General features: G+C 43.6%; 1 protein-coding gene across 1 annotated transcript in view; it reads left to right on the forward strand.

Moving 5' to 3' along the window:
* The window catches only part of TBKBP1 (TBK1 binding protein 1), a 163,263-nt gene that overhangs the window by 27,903 nt on the left and 109,954 nt on the right, over positions 1 to 25,406 (forward strand). The window contains exons 2-3 of the mRNA XM_089674317.1: positions 5,796 to 5,891; positions 8,261 to 8,365. Coding sequence (XP_089530443.1) covers positions 5,796 to 5,891; positions 8,261 to 8,365 — 201 coding nt within the window. The remainder of the gene's footprint in view (positions 1 to 5,795; positions 5,892 to 8,260; positions 8,366 to 25,406) is intronic.

The following is a 25,406-nucleotide window of genomic DNA, read 5'->3' on the forward strand; positions in this document are numbered from 1 at the left end:
GTATAGCAAGCAAGTAGCACAGTGGCTAAATGGTTAGCACTTCCACCTGGCAGTACTAGGGTCGTTGGTTCGAATCCCAGCCACGGCACCTCCTGCCTGGAGTTTGCATGTTCTCCCTGTGCCTGCATGGGTTTCCTCTGGTTTCCTCCCACACTCCAAAAACATGCTGGTAGGTGAATTGGATCCTGTCTAAATTGTCCTAGCATATGTATGAATGTAAGTTAGGGACAGGGGCAGACTGACCATTTGGAAACTCGACGAGGGCCCGGGGTCAGTAGGGGGCCCCATGAGATGCCCCGGTACCTTTTTCATAGGCTTTTTTGAGTTTGGGCAAGGACACAGGGGCCCCATGATCCCCTATTGCGCGGGGGCCCCATGAGTTGTCAGTCCGCCCCTGGTTAAGGACCTTAGATTGTACACCCCTTGATGGTTAGGGACTGATGTGAATGTACATTATATATATATATAAATCGCTGTGTAAATTGATGGCGCTATATAAGTACCTGAAATAAATAAATAAATACATTTTATAGGGAAAATACTTTTTTTTGCTGCCTATTTGTCTTCATTAACTTCCAATACTCAGCTAGTCTCACCGCACTAGAATGACATCAATGGGACCCTAAACACTTCTTGTTTGTCAAAGTCTAATCTCCTTCTTCACATCCTCTGAAACAATGGAAAGGCAAAGGGTGGCAGGAACTGCAGGAATTCATGGTATGCAACCGCACTTGCAGAAAAACACTAATAAGTATATTATTGTAAAAAAAAATGGATGCTTATGTCATTGGATTGGTTTGTGTTGTTTGGTTATACGTGAAACAAATTGCTCATATGGCAATATAAAGCTATTTGGCTATAAAGCTATTTGTTGATGCAAAAAGCATGCTCTGTTCCATGACATCTTGGATGAGATTACCCAGTGGGTGCCAAGGAGACATTCACTGATATTCATGGGCATATGCAACGGGGACTTTTTGTACTGCTTGTTTTTTTCAGGCCAGCATTTGAGCCAAAGGGTCCCTTCATGTTTGGCGATAGGAGAATCATTCAAGATATCGGGCTTATGATCTCTACAAGCCCCTCCACACCGTAGAACAGGGCAACAAGCATACCTTCCAAATCTTAGAGAACAGAGGGATCAATAAACACTGACCTGGTATTTCGAACCCTGTGCTTGGCTCATGCACCCTGGGTCAGGGCTGATGGACATGACAGCAATGACAGTTTGTAGGAGAGGGCCCAACAGAAAGAACAAGCCCTTAAAGTGTTACTAAACCCACAACAGTAAAATCATTCTGTATATGCAGTAAAGCATGCTTGTTATACTCACAGTGGAACCTAAGGGGTTAATCCTCCGCATTGTGTAAAAAAGCTGTTTGATCCTGTCTTCTCTGATCCTCCCCTTCTTCTAAAGTCCCCAGTCCATCTGCTGATAGTACAGAGCTCTAAGAAACACTCTGCACCTGCTCAGTTTGGTGTGTATTGCTACAGTTTTTTTTTCTTTGGGAGAGTGCATGTGATCAGCACAGGGCCAATCAGCACTGTCCAGAAAGAGGGCCAGTGCAGCCTCATAGGACAATCACAGGAGAATGAAAACCCCCTACAAGCTTTAACCAGTGCTGGGCTGGGTGCTGATAGAAGTTACAAGACTGCTATATACTGCTGATGAGAAAAGGTATTTATCTGTTTATATTTACTGCAATAATTGCCTTTCCATGTTGTGTGTACTGTGGGAGACCAGATATAGTGAATGCAGGGTCTGTGGAGACCAGATATAGTGACTGCAGGGTCCGGGGAGACCAGATATAGTGAATGCAGGGTCCGGGGAGACCAGATATAGTGAATGCGGGGTCCTGGGAGACCAGATATAGTGAATGCAGGGTCCAGGGAGACCAGATATAGTGAATGCGGGGTCCGGGGAGACCAGATATAGTGAAAGCAGGGTGCGGGGAGACCAGATATAGTGAATGCAGGGTGCGGGGAGACCAGATATAGCGAATGCGGGGTGCGGGGAGACCAGATATAGTGAATGCAGGGTACGGGGAGACCAGATATAGTGAATGCGGGGTCCGGGGAGACCAGATATAGTGAATGTAGGGTCCAGGGAGACCAGATATAGTGAATGCCGGGTCCAGGGAGACCAGATATAGTGAACGCAGGGTCCAGGGAGACCAGATATAGTGAATGCAGGGTCCGGGGAGACCAGATATAGTAAATGCAGGATCCGGGGAGACCAGATATAGTGAATGCAGGGTCCGGGGAGACCAGATATAGTGACTGCGGGGTCTGGGGAAACCAGATATAGTGACTGCGGGGTCCAGGGAGACCAGATATAGTGACTGCGGGGTCCGGGGAGACCAGATTTAGTGACTGCGGGGTCCGGCGAGACCAGATATAGTGAACGCAGGGTCCGGGGAGACCAGATATAGTGACTGCGGGGTCCTGGGTTTACTAACATTTTAAGCTTACCTAGAACTAGCTATCATAGTATATTGTGTGTGAAGATGCTTACTCAAAGTGGTTGTAAAGGCTCAAGGTTTTGTACCTTCATGAATTCTATGCATGAAGATAAAAAAACCTTCTGTGTGCAACAGCCCCCAAAACTCTGTCGCAATCCAGCAATTTTCATGAGAGCCTTGCCTATGGGGACTCTCCCTCCTCCTTGACTCCCACTGCTGTCAATCACAGCTAGTGTGCCAATAAGGAGAGAAAGGGGGCAGGGCTGAGACACGGCTCTGTGTGTGATTGGACACACAGAGCAGCTACTCAGGGGTGAGCCTGCTTGGGTGCCCCCATAGCAAGCTGCTTGCTCTGGGGGAACCTGGCAGGAGTGAGGGACCAGAAGCGCCTGCAGGGGACCCGTGAAGAGGAGGTTCGGGGCTGCTCTGTGCAAAACCATTACACGGAGCAGGTAAGTATGACATTTTTGTTATTTTTATTTTTTTTGCCTTTAATATCACTTTAATGGTTGGCATAGTTGCTATTGTCCATAGAAGCATTCCTACACTAGACCTGGCAATCTATAAGGTTTACCAACAAATGATGGACCTGATATGCATGTATATTGTTTACAGATCATTATATTGAAGAAGATCTCCAATCTAAATAAAATGATCCCTTAGCAAATTCTATATAATTAATATCGCTAAGTGTTATTATTTGTAATCTTTTATTATATCAAATTCCCACCTTTGCTTCCACACGGACATTTCAAATGAGTCTTAGAATAGGAGTGTCTACACTGGCTGTAGAAAGGGCTGAGAACACAAGTAAGTGAATCAAATCAGATCTGCAATGTCTACTACAACTGTTCTCAACCTTTTTGCCTAAGAGGAACCCATGAAATAAGTGTCCATGAACCCCTGGGAGGATTAGTCATTCAGGGGTAGTAAGGAACATGCCACTTTTATTGGTGATCAATGAAAGGAATGACCACTTACAGCGGTGGTTAGAATGCCACCCCTAAAGTCAGCATTGGTGCTATGATAGTGGCTCTGCCAAGTGGCAATGGACCTGGAACTATGAAGGCACCATCAGACAGAAGGTCAACTAACCACATCTCAAGGAACCCCTAGCAACCTCTAGAGCACTGGTTCTCAACCTGTGGGTCGTGACCCCTTTGGGGGTCGAACGACCCTTTCACAGGGGTCGCCTAAGACCATCGGGAAAACACATATTTCCAATGTGTAGAAAGCAGCTACTGTGTTGAAAGCAGCTACTGTGTTGAAAGCAGCTACTGTGTAGAAAGCAGCTACTGTGTTGAAAGCAGCAGTATTGGAGGTAAAACGACACTTCATGAATATATAATTAATGGGTAAATAATTTTATGGTTGGGGGTCACCACAACATGAGGAACTGTATCAAAGGGTCACGGAATTAGAAAGGTTGAGAACCACTGCTCTAGAGGAACCCTAGGGTTCCATGGAGCCCTGGCTGAGAATACCTGGTGTAGTATCTGATAACTTCATGCAGCACACAGAGTTCAGACAAAGCTTAGGCATGCTTTAGGAGGCAATCTGAAATAACTGAATTTGAAGAAATAATTTTAGGCTAAGAACATGAGTCCTTGTTGTCATGGTAGAAACACATGGGGGCAATGATAAAACAAACAGCTTTCTCTTTGATGTATTCAGTACCTATAAATTATAAATTATTTCAATGATATTTTTGCTCAAAGTTCTTAAAAGTGAAACCTGTTATGGGAAAATAACACCATTGCCATTCCCATTCCCATTGCCAGGGGGGTTGATCAAATGCCATTTCCAGGGTCACTCTGTAAATGCTAGTCGCCTGCTGCTATGCTGGGTTTATTACCATTAGTTACTATTATTGTCTGCATACTTGATCCTGGTGAGTGACTCCAGGTTTTGAAGCAAGAGGGTCAGCATGCCAGAAAGAAAGCTCAAATTTCCTTTTTACCATTTATTTGCCTTGCACCTCTCTTTCTACAGCTACGAGAGTCGGCAAACAACCAGGCTCATTCAGCTTCCTATGTAGCTCATGTGCAAACAATGTGAAGCTGCATGCCACTTTTTCCTTCCACTTGAATAGCTTTATTGGTCCAGCAGCGACAGACACACCCACATTCTCTCCCTTACGCGTTTCACCCCCTACTGACGATTAATCATAGAGCAGTATCTGTCACTGGTGGACTAATAAAGCTTTTCAAAAGCAAGGGAATAGTGTTGTGTGGCATTCTTCATATATGACAGTCACAAATTTACTTTTTAGGTTAAAAGGTCAGCAAGGGCATCATGTTTTATTCATGACAGGTTTGCTTAAGCTATGAAATGAAAAACAATTACGTGAACATGGAATCGTCAGTTATCACCGAAAGACTGTGAAGTGATCTGGCCCAAGGTAGCTGAGCCAAGAAGGAACATGTGACCATACAGGTCAGCTCAAGTATTGGTCTTGGAGAACTATTGCTTTCCTCTTGCCATTATTGTATATAGGTAAAACTACTTCAGACTAAACTGTCCAGATACACTATATTGCCAAAAGTATTGGAACGCCTGCCAAACTTTACACTTGGCACAATACAGTCAAACATGTCCATCGGATTGCCAGACAGAGAAGCGTGATTTATCACTCCAGAGAACACTTCTCCACTGCTCTAGAGTCCAGTGGTGGCGTGCTTTACACCGCTACATCCGACACTTTGCACTTGGTGATGTAAGGCTTGGGTGCAGCTGCTCGGCCATGAAAACCCATTCCATGAAGCTCTCTACACACTGTTGTTGTGCTAATCTGAAGGCCACACGAAGTTTGGAGGTCTTTAGCTTTTGACTCTGCAGACAGTTGCTGACTTCTGCGCACTGTGCACTTCCGCATGCACTGACCCCACTCATTTTATGCGGCCTACCACTTCTTGGCTGAGATGTTGTTGTTCCCAGTTGCTTCCACTTTGTTATACCACTAACAGTTGAACGTGGAATATTTAGTAGCAAGGAAATGTCACGGATGGACTTATTGCACAGGTGACAACCTATCACGGTACCACGCTTGAATTCACTGAGCTCCTGAGAGCGACCCATTCTTTCACAAATGTTGGTAGAAGCAGTCTGCATGCCTAGGTGCTTGATTTTGGGCATGGATGTGATTGGAACACCTGAATCCAATGATTTGGAGGGCTGGCCCAATACTTTTGGCAATATAGTGTAGATGAGAAGATCCGGCAACTCACACATCTGTATCAAAGTGTTGGGTGGTCCTATCAGCCTGAGTATGAGCAGCTTTATTTTCAGCTAGGTTTATAAACTATTTTACCTATGTGTGCTTTTTATCTTCAGTATCCGATAATATCTGAATTCGGGGACGAGAACTTCTCACCATACGATGATGCCAAGGAGGATTCTCTGCTACGAACTGAGGCCTCACAACATGAGGTGAGTGGGGATAGATTGTTTGCTTTGGCCCAGCTGCCGCCCATCTCCAGATCTGTGTGTATATATGCATATATACAGAACTCTCTGCCGGCACTGCTACCCTGGTGACTCATGTGTGTATACATATATATATATATATATTTATATATATATATATTATAATGACATTCCTCCCCCTCACTCCTTCCTAGAGTAACTACTTATAGTAATAATGACATATTGCATACATCGGCTCAGTACACCCACCTCTTACACTTGCTCCTAGAGGTGATTCTCAAGAGGAAAATAGAACAACATGACAAGTTATATAATACAGCTACTCAGTAGGGATCATTTACAAATGTGAAAATGTTTGTGGTGAAGCACTGAAAACGTTTGTACCGGATGTCAGGTAAATGTAATGTCTTTTCTAAAGTAAGTATGGATTCATTAGGGGGTCGCTTGCTAACAGACAAAGAAAAACTCTTTCTCGGTAGATATATGTGCCATTCTCGGCTCTTAAGGTAATCTTCAAGAGTACACCTTCAGTGGTTAACAAAGACAGTTTATTGTAAATGTATAATGCATAGTCACCAATTAAGTACTTGACATTTCTGAGCTATGCAGACCTGAGACTTTTTTTTCCCGCTGTACTTGTTAGGATTTCTCTAGGCCAGGGGCGGACTGACAACTCATGGGGCCCCCGGGCAATAGGGGATCATGGGGCCCCTGTGTTCTTGCCCAAACTCAAAAAAGCCTATGAAAAAGGTACCAGGGGCATCTCATGGGGCCCCCTACTGACCCTGGGCCCTCAGGCAGTGCCCAAGTTTCCAAATGGTCAGTAGGCATGGAAGATGGTACCAGCCATCCCATCATAAGAGCACCATCCTAATGCATGCGGTTTAGGACTGTAAGGTGCACAGCTAATATATTAATCTTTTCTTGAGTACAAGATACACTTAACTATTTGCATATGGCAGCTCCAGCAGGAGCATACTTAGGGTAATGTCGCCATAAAAAACATGTGAAGCTTATGTTATGTAGATCATAACCAAAAAAGGTCGAGTATCTGGCTGGTCGTCCCTATATGAATGCATATACCCAAAGAACCCCCAATGGGACTTTATTGCAGCAATAGGATCATACATATATTGAAGGAGACATTTTGTTAAAATAATTTTTGTCAGCTTTATTACATATACATTTCCATTATAATAATAAATACATAGTCTCTAAAAAGAATATGTGCACAGCCATCCAGAGCAGTGTGCCCGAGCCAACAGGGAGAAGGACTGTTAGTAAACAAAGCAAATGTATAGATAGTGCAGCGCTAGACAATGATATCAAATGAACAGATATAATAAAATAAAACAAATGGAATTATGTGATATCTTCAACCTATATAGGAAGCTCTTCCAAGGATGTGATAATAAACATAGGTGTATATACGTAAATGAGGCCCCAATAGTCCAGATGGTCTAAAAAGTGCAATAGTTCTTGTGCCAATCAATAATGCTTAAACGGGTGCATAAATCCCTTAGTAGTGTATAGCATGCACAACACACAATGATAAGGTGTCCTTAGAGAATTAATTCATGATAGAACCAGTAATCTTCATGCAGACATGCAACCAATAAGTGACAATCCTCAGTGGCTGGAGTGCCCCCTCACCTTCCTGCCCAGGCCCCACAGGGCCAATGAGCCTTGCAGTATTGCTGTTCCTCAAGAAAACTTTCTTTAGTAATGATGTTGGGACTCTCTCCTCCTCTGTACCGGTTTCTCCCCTGAGCTCTCCTGATTCTCAGGGCCAATGACTTTCCAGGCATGTCCCCCAATAGAATGAAAGAATCCAATATAGTGTAAAACCTTTTATTAATAAAATCTATAAAACTTGGATCTACTCACATATGTAGATGTTTGTACAGCATTCGTTCCACTACAGCATGGGTGTACTGCATATGTGGATATATCTGGGTGTACCAAGATGGCGTCGACGCCGGATATGACGTCGTAACGTTGCCGCTCGAGCTCCTCCTACTGGCGTATCTACGCGTTACGGCACAATTTGGTCACGTGACTTCCTCAGTTGTCAGTTAAAGTAACACAGCGCCGTAAAGCAAAAATGGCCTGGTCAGGAAGGGGGGTAAATCCTCAGGAGGGCAAGTGTTTAACACACTTTTATAGAGATGCAGACCCTGCAGCTTTTCTCCACAGCCATAAAACCACTTTGGACTGATTCCACCAGACACTTTGGACTGATTACACCAGACACTTTTCACAGGATGGCTGTGAGGCTGCACAGAATGTTCTCAGTGCTTACACTTTCAAACATGGGAGCCAATATGTGGAAAAGACACCAAGCCTACTTTAGCTCTATTTTGTTTCTACAGCTTCAGAACAGCCAAGAAAAGGAAGAACAGCTGGGCGAAATTGTGCGAGCTTGTGAGAAAATGTGTGCGGAGAGAAGTGAGCTGCATGAAGAACTTAGTGAAATGGTGAGTTTAATGACATGCAGACACCTCTCCTATGTACATGAGAAAAAGTTAGTGTAGTGTGTGCTCAGCTGGCCATGCATTGTAAAATGTTGACGCTAAATCATCTCTTGGGTCCAAAGAAATGACCGGTTCCAGGAAAACTTATCGATACATTTTATGAATTTGAATAGACAAAACATTACTATTTATTACGCACTCTAGACTGATTTACATGTACAGTTGTGTTCAAAATAATAGCAGTGTGTTGAAAAAAGTGAATAAAGCTCGAAATCCTTCTAATAGCTTTTATTTCCATACACACAAATGCATTGGGAACACTACACATTCTATTCCAAATCAAAACATGAGGAAAATATATCAAATTTGTGTTGTTCCTCTAAAAAAATTGAAGAAAAGTGAATATTAGACTGTTCAAAAAAATAGCAGTGTTTGTATTCTTCTTTACAAACTCAAACATTCACTATATAAACTGAAAAATGTTTGAAGATTTTGCTTTCCTTTGAATCACTTAATGCAGCGTTTTTCAACCACTGTGCCGCGGCACACTAGTGTGTCGTGAGATATTGTCTGGTGTGCCGTGGGAAAAATTGCAATTTCATCTGTAACATGTGGCCTCGGCTCACAAATAGACCAATCATTAGAACAGCAATGGGCAAACTACGGCCCGCGGGCCGTATACGGCCCGGCGGACCTTTTAATCCAGCCCGTGGAGCGTGATACTGTCAGGATGATCTGTCCCCCTCGACGTATCTGCGCATGTGCCGGAGATCGCCGATCGGCTGCTAATGCCTGAAACTGGCACATGCGCAGATACGTCGAGGGGGACAGATCCTCATAGGAGACAGATTTTCATGCTACACCGGAACGGCGAGAGGAACGCGCGGAGCAAAGGTAAGTGAATTGACACAGGGGGGGGCTTGGGGACTTAATATGGGGGATGAATTAATATGGGGGATGAATTACTATGGGGGATGAATTACTATGGGGGATGAATTACTATATGGGGGATGAATTACTATGGGGGATGAATTACTATGGGGGATGAATTACTATATGGGGGATGAATTACTATGGGGGATGAATTACTATATGGGGGATTAATTACTATAGGGGGGATGAATTACTATGGGGGATGAATTACTATATAGGGGATGAATTACTATATGGGGGATGAATTACTATAGGGGGGATGAATTATTATATGGGGGTGAATTACTATGGGGGATGAATTACTATGGGGGATGAATTACTATATGGGGGATGAATTACTATGGGGGATTAATTACTATATGGGGGATGAATTACTATGGGGGATGAATTACTATGGGGGATGAATTACTATATGGGGGATGAATTACTATGGGGGATGAATTACTATATGGGGGATTAATTATTATGGGGGATGAATTACTATATGGGGGATTAATTACTATGGGGGATGAATTACTATGGGGATGAATTACTATATGGGGGATGAATTACTATGGGGGATGAATTACTATGGGGGATGAATTACTATATGGGGGATGAATTACTATGGGGGGTGAATTACTATATGGGGGATTAATTACTATGGGGGATGAATTACTATATGGGGGATTAATTACTATGGGGGATGAATTACTATGGGGGATGAATTACTATATGGGGGATGAATTACTATGGGGGATGAATTACTATATGGGGGATTAATTACTATGCTTACTATGGGGGAATATTACTATACTTACTATGGATGACACATACACATCATTCATCTACTCTTGGTCCGGCCCCCGGGTCCAATTATAAAATACTTTATTATTTCATAATAAAGTAATTATAAAATAATTTCTTTGTGTTTGATTCCTATTCAAGAGAATTACTTTATATATAGTCAATATAGGCACAGAGGTAAATTTTTTTAACATTTTCTAATGGTGATGTGCCTCGTGATTTTTTTCATGAAAAAAGTGTGCCTTTGCACAAAAAAGGTTGAAAAACACTGACTTAATGAATATTTAGTTGTATAAGCACTGTTTCTGAGAACTGCTGTACATCTGTGTTGCATGGAGTCAGCCAACTTCTGGCACCTGTGAACAGGTATTCCAGCCCAGGATGATTGGACTACATTCCACAGTTCTTCTCTATTTCTTGGTTTTGCCTCAGAAACTGCATTTTTGATGTCATCCCACAAGTTTTCTATTGGATCAAGATCCGGGGATTGGGCTGGCCACTCCATAACGTCAATCTTGTTGGTCTTGTTGGTCTGAAACCAAGATGTTGCGCGTTTACTGGTGTGTTTGGGGTCGTTGTCTTGTTGGAACACCCATTTCAAGGGCATTTCCTCTTCAGCATAAGGCAGCATGACGTCTTCAAGTATTCTGATGTATTCAAACTGATCCATGATCCCTGGTATGCGATAAATAGGCCCAACACTGTAGTATGAGAAACATCCCCATATCATGATACTTGCTCAACCATGCTTAACTGTCTTCACAGTGCACTGTGGCTTGAATTCAGTGTTTGGGGGTCGTCTGACAAACTGTCTCCGGCCACTAGACCCAAAAAGAACAATCTTACTTTCATCAGTCCACAAAATGTTGCGCCATTTCTCTTTAGACCAGTCAATGTGCTCTTTGGCAAATTGTAACCTCTTCAGCACATGTCTTTTTTTCAACAGTGGGACTTTGCGGGGGCTTCTTGCAGATAGCTTGGCTTCACATAGGCGTCTTCTAATTGTAACAGTACTCACAGGGAACTTTAGACCTTCTTTGATCTTCCTGGAGCTGATTGTTGGTTGAGTCCTTGCCATTTTGGCTATTCTTCTATCCATTCAAATGGTAGTTTTTCACTTTCTTCCACGTCTTTCAGGTTTTGGTTGCCATTTTAAAGCATTTGCGATCATTTTAGCTGAGCAGCCTATCATTTTCTGCATTTCTTTATATGTTTTCCCCTCTCCAATCAACTTTTTAATCAAGGTAGGCTGTTCTTCTGAACAATGTCTGGAACGACCCATTTTCCTCAGAATTTCAGAGAGAAATGCACTGTAACCAGCATGTACAACATTTGCTGCCTTCCTTCCTTAAATAAGGGCAATAATTGCCACCTGTTTTTCAAAGAATGAATGACCTCACTAATAGAACTCCACACTGCTATTATTTTGAACATGCCCCTTTCAATTAGTGATTCAATTACACAGAATCAGCAGCATGCATGTCATGACTGTTGGGTCTGTTGGATTTCTATTACTCTGCTACACCTGCTAGTAAATTATTTGCCATGTAGAAATATAATTTCTACCAAAAACAGTGATTGATCAGGTTAGTGATGTCTGACTGCTATTATTTTGAACACAACTGTAGAAATGTACTAATGAATTTGTCTAACCCACTAATATAGACCTACAGTACTGTACAAATGTCTTAGGCAGGTGTGAAAAAATTCTGTAAATAAATGTTCAGAAATAAAAGGGTTAATACTTTATGTTTATCAATTAACAAAAAGGAAAGTAAAAGAACAGAAGAGAGATCCACATCAAATCAGCATATGGTGTGGTCGCCCTTTGTCTTCAAAATGGTATCAATTCTTCTAGGTATACTTGCACACAGGAACTCAACAGGTAGGTCATTCCAAATATCTTGAAGAACTAACCACAGATCTTCTGTGGATGTAGGCTGCCTCAAATCTTTGGACAGACTAGATGTAGGGATCGGGGTTCTCTGTGGGCCAAACCATCACTTTCAGGACTCCTTGTTATTCTTTACACTGAAGATAGTTCTTAATGACATTGGATGTAGGTTTGGGGTGGTTGTCCTGCTGCAGAATTAATTTGAGGCCAATCACATGCCTCCCTGATAGTATGGCATGATGGATAATTATCTATCTGTATCTCTCAGCATTGAGGACACCATTGATCCTGACCAAATTTCCAACTCCAGTTAGAGAAATGCAGCCCAAAGCTTGCATTGGCATATTACTTGAATAGCCACCAAAACTAGAAAAAAAAACTTTTTAAACCCAGTTATTACCTATATTAATATAAAATAGTGGCGACATAATTGCCGTGATGCTCATAGCCTGTGCGGAGAGCAGAGCAGTGGCCCTTACTATCATACTGTACATATTATCAGTTTTTTTCATTCAACCCAATGGGCTGAACAAAAAAAAAACTGATAGATGGCCTTCCTCAACAGAACACACCAGCTATTTCATCATGGACAGCAAGTTAGAACTAGGAGAAAATTCTGCATGAAACTGGGCAAATCTTCTACAGAGATGTTTGACATGATTCGGCAAGTTTACGGGGATGCTGCAATGAGTCTTTCTAGGTGTTTTGAGTGGCAGGCACACTTCAAGAGTGGAAGAACATCACTGGAAAATGACGAGAGATCAAGACCTTCAGCAAGCTCAAACCCTCTTCTTGAAAATGAAGATCCAGCTCAGAGGTCGCCATTTTGACAACATTGCAAATGTGAAATTCTGAAACTGGGCAAATCTGCCACAGAGATGATTGACATGATTCAGCAAGTTTATGGCGATGCTGTAATGAGTTCTTTTAGGTTTTTTGAGTGGCACTCGCACTTCAAGAACAGAAGAAGGTCTGCCAGGGGCGAAACTATCAGGGGCGCAGAAGTCTCACTTGTGACCGGACCCTGGAGTTCCGTCACTGTGAAGGGGCCCGCTGTCCGGCCCTGCTGCATATTTTAATGGCAGTCGGGAGATAAATGGCGACCTCTGAGCTTGGTTTTCATTTTCAGGAAGAGGGCATTTTTGGGGGATTGAGCTAGTTGAAGGATTTCTTGATCTCTCATCATCTTCCAGTGATGTTCTTCCACTCTTGAAGCGCGTGTGCCACTCAAAAAACCTCAAACGACTCATTGCAGCATCACCATAAACTTACGGAATCATGTCAAACATCTCTGTGGCAGATTTGCCCAGTTTCATGCAGAATTTGCTCTCTGTTCTAACTTTCTGTCCGTGATTAAATAGCAGACGTACTTGGCCAGAATAGCACCAGTTGCACAGCTCCTGATGTACACAGGAAGATGTCTTTTGGCACACTGACTTTTGAAGGTCGGTGCTCCCTGAGACTGTGCATGCAGCCTTGTGCTGCCATCTGTTGGTGTGTTACAAAATTAGTCTCAAAACTTTTTGATACCACCCCGTGTGTGTGTGTGTGTATATATATATATATATATATATATATATGTTAGTGGGATTATAATAAAGTGGAAGCAACTGGGAACAACAGCAACTTAGCCATGAAGTGGTAGGCAACATAAAATGACAGAGCGGGGTCAGCGCATGTTGAAGCGCACAGTGTGCAGAAGTCGCCAACTGTCTGCAGAGTCAATAGCTAAATACCTCCAAACTTGTGGCCTTCAGATTAGCACAACAACAGTGCGTAGAGAGATTCATGGAATGGGTTTCCATGGCCAAGCAGCTGCATCCAAGCCTTACATCACTAAGTGCAATGGAAAGTGTCAGATGCAGTGGTGTAAAGCACGCCGCCACTGGACTCTAGAGCAGTGGAGACGTGTTCTCTGGAGTGACCAATCACACTTCTCTGTCTTGCAATCCGATGGACATGTCTGGGTTTGGCGGTTTCCAGGAGAACGGTACTTGCCTGACTGCATTGTGCCAAGTGTAAAGTTTGGTGGAGGGGGGATTATGGTGTGGTGTTGATTTTCAGAAGTTGGGCTTGGCCCCTTAGTTCCAGTGAACAGAACTCCTAAGGCGTCACCAGGGACGGACTGACAATTCATGGGGACTCTGGGCAATAAGGGATAATGGGGCCCCTGTGTCCTCGCCCACACCCAAAAAAGCCTATGAAAAAGCCAATGAAAGGTACCAGGGGCATCTCATGGGGTCCCCTACTCACCCCGGGCAGTGCCCGAGTGCTCGAATGGTCAGTCCGCCCCTGGGCGTCACCATTCCAAGACATTTTGGACAATTTCATGCTCCCAACTTTGTGGGAAGAATTTGGGGATGGCCCCTTCCTGTTCCAACATGACTGCGCACCAGTGCACAAAGCAAGGTCCATAAAGACATGGATAAGCGAGTTTGGGGTGGAGGAACTTGACTGGCCTGCAGAGTCCTGACCTCAACCCGACAGAACACCTTTGGAATGAATTACAGCAGAGACTGCTAGCCAGGCCTTCTCATCCGACATCAGTGCCTGACCTCACAAATGCACTTCTGGAAGAATGGTCAAACATTCCCATAGATACACTCCTAAACCATGTGGACATCCTTCCCAGAAGAGTTGAAGCTGTTATAGCTGCAAAGGGTGGACCAGCTCAATATTGAACCCTACAGACTAAGACTGGGATGCCATTAAAGTTCACGTGCGTGTAAAGGCAGGCCGACCAATACATTTGGCAATATAGTGTATGTACAAGGCTCAAAAAAATTAAAGGAACACTTTTTAATCAGAGAATAGCATTAAGTCAGTTAAACTCCTTGGATAATGATCGGGTCAGTTAAGTAGCAGAGGGGGTTGTTAATCAGTTTCAGCTGCTTTGGTGTTAATGAAATTAAAGTGTTACTAAACCCTGGACCCTGCATTCACAGTACACAGAACATGGAAATGAAATTATTTTAGTTAATATAAACTGCTAAATGCCTTTTCTCATCAGCAGTTAGAGCAGCCTTGTGACTTCACGCGAGCACTGGTTAAAGCTTGTAGGAGGAGTTTTCTCTCTGCTCTAGGAGAATGCAAAACCCCTGACATCTGTCTGGAGAGTGCTGATTGGCCCTGTGCTTGTCACATGCACTCTCCCAAGAAAAAAACCAAAAAACCTCTCTAGCAATACACACTAAACCGAGCATGTGCAGAAGGGCTACGGGTTCAGTCTGTCTTATCAGCGTGGACTTTTGAACAAGAGGAAGGGCAGAGAAGTCAGGATCAAACAGCCTTTTTACACAATGCAGAGGATTAACCCCTTAGGTTCCACAGTGAGTAAAACAAGCATGTTTTACTGCATATACAGACTTTACTGTTGTGGGTTTAGTGACACTTTAACAACAGGTGCACTAGATGGGCAAAAACGAGACAATCCCCAAAACAGGAATGGTTTTACAGGTGGAGGCCACTGCCATTTTTTTCCCTACTCATCTTTTCTGACTGTTTTTCACTAGTTTTGCATTTGGCTGAGGGTCAGTGTCTGGTAGCACTGGTGAGTCGAGACCTGGACCCTACAGGGGTTGCACAGGCAGTCCAACTCCTCCAGGATGGCACATCAATACGTGCCATTGCCAGGAGGTTTTCTGTGTCTCCCAGCATAGTCTCAAGAGCATGGATGAGATTGCAGGAGACAGGTGGTTACTCTAGGAGAGCTGGACAGGGCAGTGGAAAGTCCCAACAGCAGGACCGGTATCTGCTCCTTTGTGCAAGAAGGAACAGGATGAGCACTGCCAGGGCCCTACAAAATGACCTCCAGCAGGCCACTGGGGTGAATGTCTCTGACCAAACAATCAGAAACAGACTTCATTAGGGTGGCCTGAGGGCCGACGTCCTCTAGTGGGCCTTGTGCTCACTGCTCAGCACCATAAAGCTCAATTGGCATTTGCCATTGAACACCAGAATTGGCAGGTCCACCACTGGTGCCCTGTGCTTTTCACAGATGAGAGCAGGTTCACCCTGAACACATGTGACAGACGTGAAAGGGTCTGGAGAAGCCGTGGAGAACGCTATGCTGCCTGTAACATCGTTCAGCATGACCGTTTTGGTGGTGGGTCAGTGATGGTCTGGTGAGGCATATTCATGGAGGGACACACGGACCTCTACAGGCTAGACAATGGCACCCTGACTGCCATTAGGTATCAGGATGAAATCCTTGGATTCATTGTCCAACCCTACGCTGGTGCAGTGGGTCCTGGGTTCCTCCTGGTGCACAACAGTGCCCGGCCTCATGTGGACAGAGTATGCAGGCAGTTCCTAGAGGATGAAGGGATTGATACCATTGAATGGCCCCCACGCTCGCTTGACCTAAATCCAATAGAATGTTTCTGGGATATCATGTTTCAGTCCACCCAACAACGCCAGGTTGCACCTCAGGCTGTCCAGGAGCTCAATGATGCCCTGGCCCAGATCTGGGAGGAAATACCCCAGGACACCATCAATTGTCTCTTTAGGAGCATGCTCCAATGTTGTCAGGCATGCATACAAGCACATGGGGGCCATACATACTACTGAATACCATTTTGAGTTGCTGCAATTAAATTTCAGTAAAATGGACTAGCCTGCTGCATAATTTTTTTCACTTTGATTTTCAGGGTGTCTTTGAATTCAGTCCTCTGTAGGTTGATAATTTTCATTTCCATCAAACAATGGGGCATCCTTATGTTCCTAACACATTACCCAGTCTAGATCAGTATAGATATCCAGCATGATATTTTTCCCCATTGAGATCTTTTGTGTTTCCAAAGTGCTCCTTTCAATTTTTTTTAGCAGTGTGTGTGTATATATATATATATATATATATATATATTCCTCCTTTTAAAACCAATGATGAGGCACTGATGCTGGGGCATTTTTCACTCCCATTGACCACAGTCTGGGCTCTGTAATGTCAGATGGACTGTAAACTGGCCCCTTGCTTACAAAGTTTGGAGACCCCTGTTCTAGGGCACAGCTAAAAAGGATCCACCACTATCTTGTCATCCAAATCCTGGACTGGACCTTGTACATGAGGATACCCAGCCTGTGGCTTTGTTTTGTACTGTATAGCAGACAGCATGTGATTGGCTGCTCGGATTTCTCCTCCTCCAGAGCCTCCAGCCTGCTTGGGACAGTTTTGTCTGCATGCAGATTAGCTAGTTACAATCTGCACCCGGACTGGAGCCCTGTATTATAAGGTACAGTGTTCATTATAGACTATGAGTTGAGCTGACACCCCAGAGTGCTTCCAGGTACACTGACAGTTCCGCTTGGATCCAGCTTCCTTCTCCCGTTGACAGTCTTCATTCAAAGCCCTGCACAGTTATACCGTATGTGACAGACCAAGGTATTATAGTTGGACATTGCACCCAAGAACTAGACGACACTAGCTTAGATGCAACTGGAACTCTCTTTACTGTCAACTCACACAGAATTTATACCACACAGAATCTGGTAAGAGCTTGATCACATTATCCTGAACAATTCAAACTGTAAACAGTAATATCATCAGTACATCTAATGAAAAGCTAACCTCTCACAGTGATCTAATCAACAGCTAGCTGCTAACAGTGATCTAATTAACAGTAATTTGATCAACAGCCATGCAACCAAGTCACCCAGGAACCCACCCCAGACAGTTCTGCAACAAGCCCACATCCCTGGAAATATAAAGAGCATTACACATGCTGTCTTTCAAGTGATTGCCTTTCATTTGTATAATCTGTCCACTGGAAAAGTCTTCATAAGACAAAACTCAGTCTAAAACAGTGGAATTAATTTATCTTCATAGATTTCTTGAGAGAGATTGGTGATAAATATTTCTGTCCCAAGTGGAGGAGCTTCTCCAACCCAGTCTGAAGGAGGACCCCATATTTCCTCTGACAATAAACCTGTACCAGATCAATACTACACTTTCCTGACCACTCCAGAAGGATGAAAGAGAGTCCAAGTTGTACCTAAGCTAGTTTTGTCTGGGTGTGCACGGCCTCAGCTGTCAATCACCTGGTCCCAGCCGGTAATTCCCCGCCGGCACCCAGTGATCGCCGAGTATCACTGACACCTGTACGTAAACAATACAGATCTCTCCCGTCAGCTTCTGCACATTGCTTTGTATTGCAGAGCAATACAAAGCAATGTGCTGTCACAGTGAAAAACACACACAGCACACAGTTAACCCTTTGATCGGCCCAGATGGTAACCCCTTCCTGCCCAGTACAATTAGTACAATGTCAGTGCTTTTTATTAGATCACTGATCACTGTATTAGTGTCACTGGGGATGTCAGTGTCAGTTAGTTTCCCCCCCCCCAGTGTCAAAATGCCCACCGCAGTCCCGCAATAAGTCGCTGATGGCCGCCATTACTAGTATATATAAAAAAAAATTCCAGCATATATACTGCCATTTGTAAACGCTATAACTTTTACGTAATCCAATTAATTTACACATTTTGGGATTTTTTTTAGCAAAGACATGTAGCAGGATACATTTTGGCCTAAATTTATGATGAAATTTGATTTTTAAAATTTTTTTACTGGATATGTTTAATAGCGAGAAGCCAAAAATATTGTTTTTTTTTCTCAAAATTGTTGGTATTTTTATGTTCATAGTGCAAAAAATAAAAAAATCAAATACCACCAAAAGAAAGCTCTATTTGTGGGAAAAAAGGACATAAATTTAATTTGGGAGCAGCATTGCATGACCGCGCAATTGTCAGTTAAAGTAACGCAGCACCGTATCGCAAAACATGGCCTGGTCAGGAAGGGGGTAAATCCTCTGGAGGGCAAGTGGTTAATAGCAAGAAGTCAAAAATATATTTTTTTTCAAAAAATTGGCAGTCTTTTTTTGTTTAGAACACAAAAACTAAAAACCGCACAGGTGATCAAATACCACCAAAAGAAAGCTCCATTTGTTGGGAAAAAAAGGACGTAAATTTAATTTGGGTGCAGAGTTTTGCATGACCGCGCAATTGTCAGTTAAAGTAATGCAGCACCGTATTGCAAAAAATGGCCTGGTCAGGAAGGGGGTAAATCCTCTGGAGGGCAAGTGGTTAATAGCAAGAAGTCAAAAACATTTTTTTTTCTCAAAATTGTAGGTCTTTTTTTGTTTATAGCGCAAAAAAAAAAAACGCACAGGTGATCAAATACAACCAAAAGAAAGCTCCATTTGTGGGAAAAAAGGACATGAATTTAATTTGAGTGCAGTGTTGCATGACTGTGCAATTGGCAGTTAAAGTAACCCAGCGTCATATCGCAAAAAATGGCATAGTCAGGAAGGGGGATAAATCCTCTGGAAGGCAAGTGGTTAATTGCTGCTGAAAGGACTGTGCTAGGAAGCTCTGAGCAAGGTAGAAGTACAGTAGTTACTTTGCCCAACGGGAGTATCCTGCAGTTACCCTGCATCAATACAAATTCAAGTTTAATAAAGCATCAGAAAAAGGATAACTCTAGACTGTTTACTGAGCCAGGAGAGTGATTGCGACTGTGTGCCTGGCTGCTAATACACTAACTAGAGAAAGAACCTTGGGACCATATCAACGGGTCCCCCTTTTTAAATAAAAAACGTACAGAAGATCAAAAATCACCAAAAGAAAGCTCCATTTGTGGGGAAAAAAGGACATAAATTGAATTTGGGTGCAGTTTTGCATGACCGCGCAATTGTCAGTTAATGCAGCACCGTATTGCAAAAAATGGCCTGATTAGGAAAGGGGATAAATCCTCTGCAGGGCAAGTGGTTAATAGCAATAATCAAAAAAATATAGTTCTTTTTCTCAAAATTGTTGGTCTTTTTTTGTTTGTAGCGCAAAAAATAAAAACTACACAGGCGATCAAATACCACCAACAGAAAGCTCCATTTGTAGGGAAAAAAGGACATAAATTGAATTTGGGTGTAGAGTTTTGCATGACCGCGCAATTGTCAGTTAAAATAATGCAGCACCGTATCGCAAAAAATGGCCTGGTCAGGAAGGGGGGTAAATCCTCTGGAGGGCAAGTGCTTAATAGCAAGAAGTCAAAAATATTGTTTTTTTCTCAAAATTGTTGGTCTTTTTTTGTTTATAGTGCAAAATATAAAAAACGCGCAGGCGATCAAATACCACCAACAGAAAGCTCCGTTTGTGGGAAAAAAGGACATAAATTTAATTTGGGTGCAGCGTTTTGCATGACTGCGCAATTGTCAGTTAAAGTAACAGCGCAAAAAATGGCCTGGTCAGGAAGGGGGGGTAAATCCTCTGGAGGGCAAGTGGTTAAGCAATCCAAAAAGTGGTTAATACAAAAATGTATAATTTTCTTTCTATAAATAAAGGGGAGATTTTTAATTGTAATTGGAATTCAACTTTAATATCACTTTAGGCATCTCATAAGCGCACACTTTGATGGAATCATTACGCAATTGTTTGTGTAGGGATCTGGCATTTGCCTTCAGACGACGCGATACAAGCATATGATGGCAGTTCCATAAATAGAAGATCTAATTTAATGGTTTAATATGTCTGCATGGCGCAGGACTATTGGCGTATGTAATGAAATATGCGAATATGGTATTTATTATGAAAGAACGGTAACATTTTAATTACAAACTAGAGTTTTTATAATGTTCCAGCACATTAGAGATCTACTAGCCTTTGTTCCAGGAAGCCGTGCTAGAAAAGTCAGCGTGACATGTCAGTGGTGTAAGTTATCACAGCACAAGGAGCTTGCAGCACTGGTGATGAGGAGCGAGGCAATAAACCATACACAATCAAACACTGAGACAGGAAATGTGTGGGAAGAGAGTGAAGATAGAATGAGCAGTGTGAGATAAAAGTAGGTGGCAATATCGTGTCTTAAGAACAAGAAACGCAGGGAGTGGGAGAGGGACACAGAGGTGAAACGCTCACTACCTGATCACAAAGCACATAATGCCTTGTTGCAGTGGGAAATAAAGCCGTGAAGAATGCGGTAGCGGAATATTGAAGTTGACAGTCATGGAGTGCATAGAAATTACACTGAAAGGATCTAAATCAATAATAGAGTATAAAGGTGACATGTAAAAGTTTGCTATTTGCTAATATAAGCGTAAGTGTTAAAGGACTAACAAGCCTGCTCCCACCAGTGTTTTGCGGTAATACATATGCATTTAACGTGCGTCGCATTAAACAGCCCATTCATCTTGAATTGGCTGCCATAACTCTGCAACCCACCTAAACGAGAACTTTTTTTTTAATGCAACACACCACAATGTTTAGATCGTTCGATTTGTGGTGTGCTACAATTCTAGTGCACGGGGGTACCATTCAAAAACACATCACCCTGTGTATGATGGCTTACTGTGCGTTGTACCAATGCGCAGAAAAAAACACACGCTTTAACACAAAGCACCCTGGTGTGAATGGGCCCTAGAACAAAAAGAATGGTGCAGCTACAGTTCATGGGACCCCATAGCAAAAGGTTGATGGGGCCCTCTGCAACCCCTCTCCGTGGCACCTTCTATGTCAACTGTGACATTACTCTAATCAGAGCTGCTGGTAGAGAACTTGGGACCCCATACAGCTTACCTGATGGACCCCCCCACTTGACAGGGATAGGGCATGACCACCCCTTCTACTAGCCTGCAGGCAATGTGGGTATGACCAAATTTTGCTAACAGTCAGCGGGGTTTAAAACTTATACAGAGCACAGGAGTCAATAATCTATGAAATACTCAGTGCAGGTATCAGGTGTATATAATATATAAAATGCAGGTGTCAGAAGCATGTAATGTACAGAGTGCAGGGATCAGGAGTGGGTAAGGTACATAGTTCAGAGTTCAGGGGTCATGAGTGGGTAAGGTACATAGTTCAGAGTTCAGGGGTCATGAGTGGGTAATGTACATAGTTCAGGGGTCGGAGGGGTGGGTGGGTAATGTACATAGTTCAGAGGTCAAAAGTGGGTAACACATAGAGTACAGGGGTAAGGAGTTGGTAATGTACATAGTTCAGAGGTCAGAAGTGGGTAATGTGCATAGTTCAGGGGTCAGGAGTTGGCAATGTACATAGTTTGGGGGTAAGAGGGGGAGTGAGTAATATACATAGTTCAGGGGTCAAGAGTGAGTAACGCATAGAATACAGGGTTAAGGAGTTGGTAATGTACATGGTTCAGGGGTTAGAAGTGGGCAATGTACATAGTTCAGGGGTGAAGAGTAGGTAATGCATAGAGTGCAGGGGTCAGGAGTTGGTAATGTACATAGTTCAGGGGTCACGAGTGGGTAACACATAGAGTGCAGGGGTCAGGGGTTGGAAATGTACATAGTTCAGGGGTCAGAGGTGGGTAATGTACATAGTTCAGGGGTCAAAAGTGGGTAATGCACATAGTTCAGGGGTGAAGAGTAGGTAATGCATAGAGTGCAGGGGTCAGGGGTTGGTAATGTACATAGTTCAGGTATTGGAGGGGGTAATGTACATAGTTCAGGGGTAAAGAGTGGGTAAAACATAGAGTGCAAGGGTCAGGAGTTGGTAATATACATATTTCAGGGGTCAGAAGTAGGTAATGCATAGAGTGCAGGGGTCAGGGTGTTGGATAGGTGCAGCATGGTTTGGTGGCAGAAAGCACATGGAATTCCAATTTGCCAAATAATTGTATTAAAGAACTTGTCAAACAGTACAAATATGCCCGGCGGGGGAGCTCACCTGACCGAGACATTTACAACAGTTAGAGCAGAGTCACTGGTGTTTGGATCCGAGGTGCAGACTGTCATGAGGAACAGAGTGGAGCTGGGCCGATCCAACCCAAAGGGGAGCTTCCTTCAGAGGAAGATGTAGGCCCTACGCTTTCCCTACTCCACCGGAACCTCTCCCTATCACTAGTGCTGTCCCTGTCAGACAGGTATCCTGTCCCTACACTAGCCACTCACATAAAGTGCGCCAAAACCTGGAAACATGGATTGAAATAGACTCTGCATGACCCAAGATGGCTGGCAGGGTCACCTGGATCCAGCACATCCAACTGTAACCAAGTTTCTCCTAACTTCCTCCTCCAGTTACATTGCCGTTACAGACAAGTGTTACCTGTGTTGGAGACTGTGGACTGCACCTGCCAACAAGGAACTGGGAATGTACAAAGTTAAGGGGTCAGAAGTGGGAACCGCATAGAGTTCAGGGATTAGGAGTATGTAACGTACAGAGTGCAAGGGTTAGGAGCGGGTTCAGGGGGTGACACAAGTGTACACTAATGTAAAGCTTCTGGGCACTTTGGGTTGTTTCAGATGGGTGGCTTGGGGGCACAAAAACTGTGGCTTGGGCACCCTTTTTTACCATCTATCCAAACTGTCACAATACAGCCCAGTTAAATGCATGCATAATTACATGCCATGTCTGTGATGCTTTGCTCCGTGGCTGTGGTATTTTGTATTAGGGGTGCAGTTTGACAAGTGGCAGCACTTGAAATCTACCACCTAACGCCCACCAAAGCACACTGCAGGCCCAGATTTAGCCTGTCTGCTGTGAGGGTGCCTTAAACAATGTCACGGGGGCACAGGATGGGAGGTCAGCAGGGCAGAAGATAGGGTCAGCAGTTTTAAGGGCAGTGTACAAAAGCTATTGTAGGACAGTGTACAAGGGTCAGCAGGGTAGAGGATAGGGGCAGCAGAGCAATGTACAGCAGGGCAAAGCATGGAAGCTCAGCAGGGAATTGTACAGGAACCAGTAGGCCAGTATACAGGGGGTCAGTAGGGCCAAGATCTGGGGTCTGGAGAACCGAGGACAGGGGTCAGTAGGGCGGAGAACAGGGGTCTTCAGGGCAGAGGAAAACGGTCAACAAGATGGAGGACAGGGGTCACTGCTGGCAGTGCAGAGGACAGTGGTAACTGCTGGCAGGGGAGATGACAGGGGTCACCACTGGAAACGCAGAGGACAGGGATTACCGCTGAAGAGACAGAGAAAAGTGATCAACACTGGTGAGGGAGTGAGGCAGAAGACTGGGATCAACGCTGGCTGGGCAGAGGACAGGGATCACCACTGGCTGGGCAAAGGACAGGGATCACCATTGGCTGGGGTCCCTATTCCAGGCTGAGGGAGCGGAGAACCCAGAATAGGGAGCCGGGACTGTCATGAGGAAGGGATAATGACACAGCTACGGTATAGGCTGGATGTGCTCCAAATTGCGGCTTGGCTCTCTTCTATATATGCACAATGGTGGAGAGCAGCTCCTTAGCCCCGGAAGACGTCTTTTGATGACAAAACGCGTTGGGCGGGCCTCCCTCTGATGTCATCACGCTGTCGGCCATCTTGGAAGCATTTTTTTTAATGCTTTTTACCATTCTGCAGCTTGTAAATAGGATTTTTATTTGCGCAAATAAAGGCTTGTCAAACTTATTGCACTATGAGAGGCATGTCTTTTCTTTCATGTTACTAATTTGACACTGTATTGGAGTTCACATCCTGGCTTGTGAGGCTTGGGAGATATCTGATCTTGGCATGACATGGAAATCTGGATGATACCTTATATTACTATGATGGTTAAGACCCCCTATAATTAAGTGGTCTCTGCTTCTGGTAAACCTCCATTTATTCACATGGTGGTGGTGCACATATTGGTGAACAATTGGATGGATTAGGATTCACAGCATTATTTCACATTCACAGAATTGGAATACAGCTTCACTATTGATTGTGGAGCATTGCATTTACACGGAAGTTATTGTTTTCTGCATGGATTATACATCACTATTTATTTGTTTTTTCACTGATTTGATAATTTTACATAGACATATGTGTCAATGAGTCTTTGTACGGTGACTTGTCCAGGGGGTTAGTCAGGGGTTAAGTTTGTTAACTCCCAGGTTTTCATGGCTCAGCCCCCTTTTGGTGGGCCATAAATACAAGGGGAAGCAGCTCATGTAGAGAAGAGGGATGGGTACAAGCCAAGAGGGTGATTAAAGTTTGTTCTGTAACAGATCTGTGCTGTGTGAAAGGCATAGTCACTGGGAATGAGGTGACAACCATGGCTGTGCAGGTAGAGTGGGACTGTTTTGCCTCAAAACAAAGTGTTTTTAACACTACTACAATCGCTCACTAATACACGGATTAGGCTTAATAAATATTACAGCAAAACATGATTTATTGAATAAGTTCTGTTAGTATAAAAACATAAGAATTGTCAGAATTGCAAATCATATTTAGATCATATTATAGCAAGAATAAAGCATCAATACATCACCGGATATTGTAGCATCACCCGTTGCCCAGTGACTGGGGGACTCCAACAGTCAGCAAAGGGGAATCCGGGAAATCACCGCAAGGCACGTCTGCCGCATCTTCAATGAGTCCCAAATTCCCCTAGAATCCCCCGTCTTTTATATACATAGTTTGGAATGTCTTTATCTACTGCCATGCGCAGTATCTCCTGGTTGTATAACGTCATGTATGATTCTGCGGAGTAGTTAGAGT

This window comes from Staurois parvus, unplaced genomic scaffold (assembly GCF_062004578.1).
Source record: "Staurois parvus isolate SC_StPar_1 unplaced genomic scaffold, SC_StPar_1.0 ptg000151l, whole genome shotgun sequence".
Classification (NCBI taxonomy): Eukaryota; Metazoa; Chordata; class Amphibia; order Anura; family Ranidae; genus Staurois; species Staurois parvus.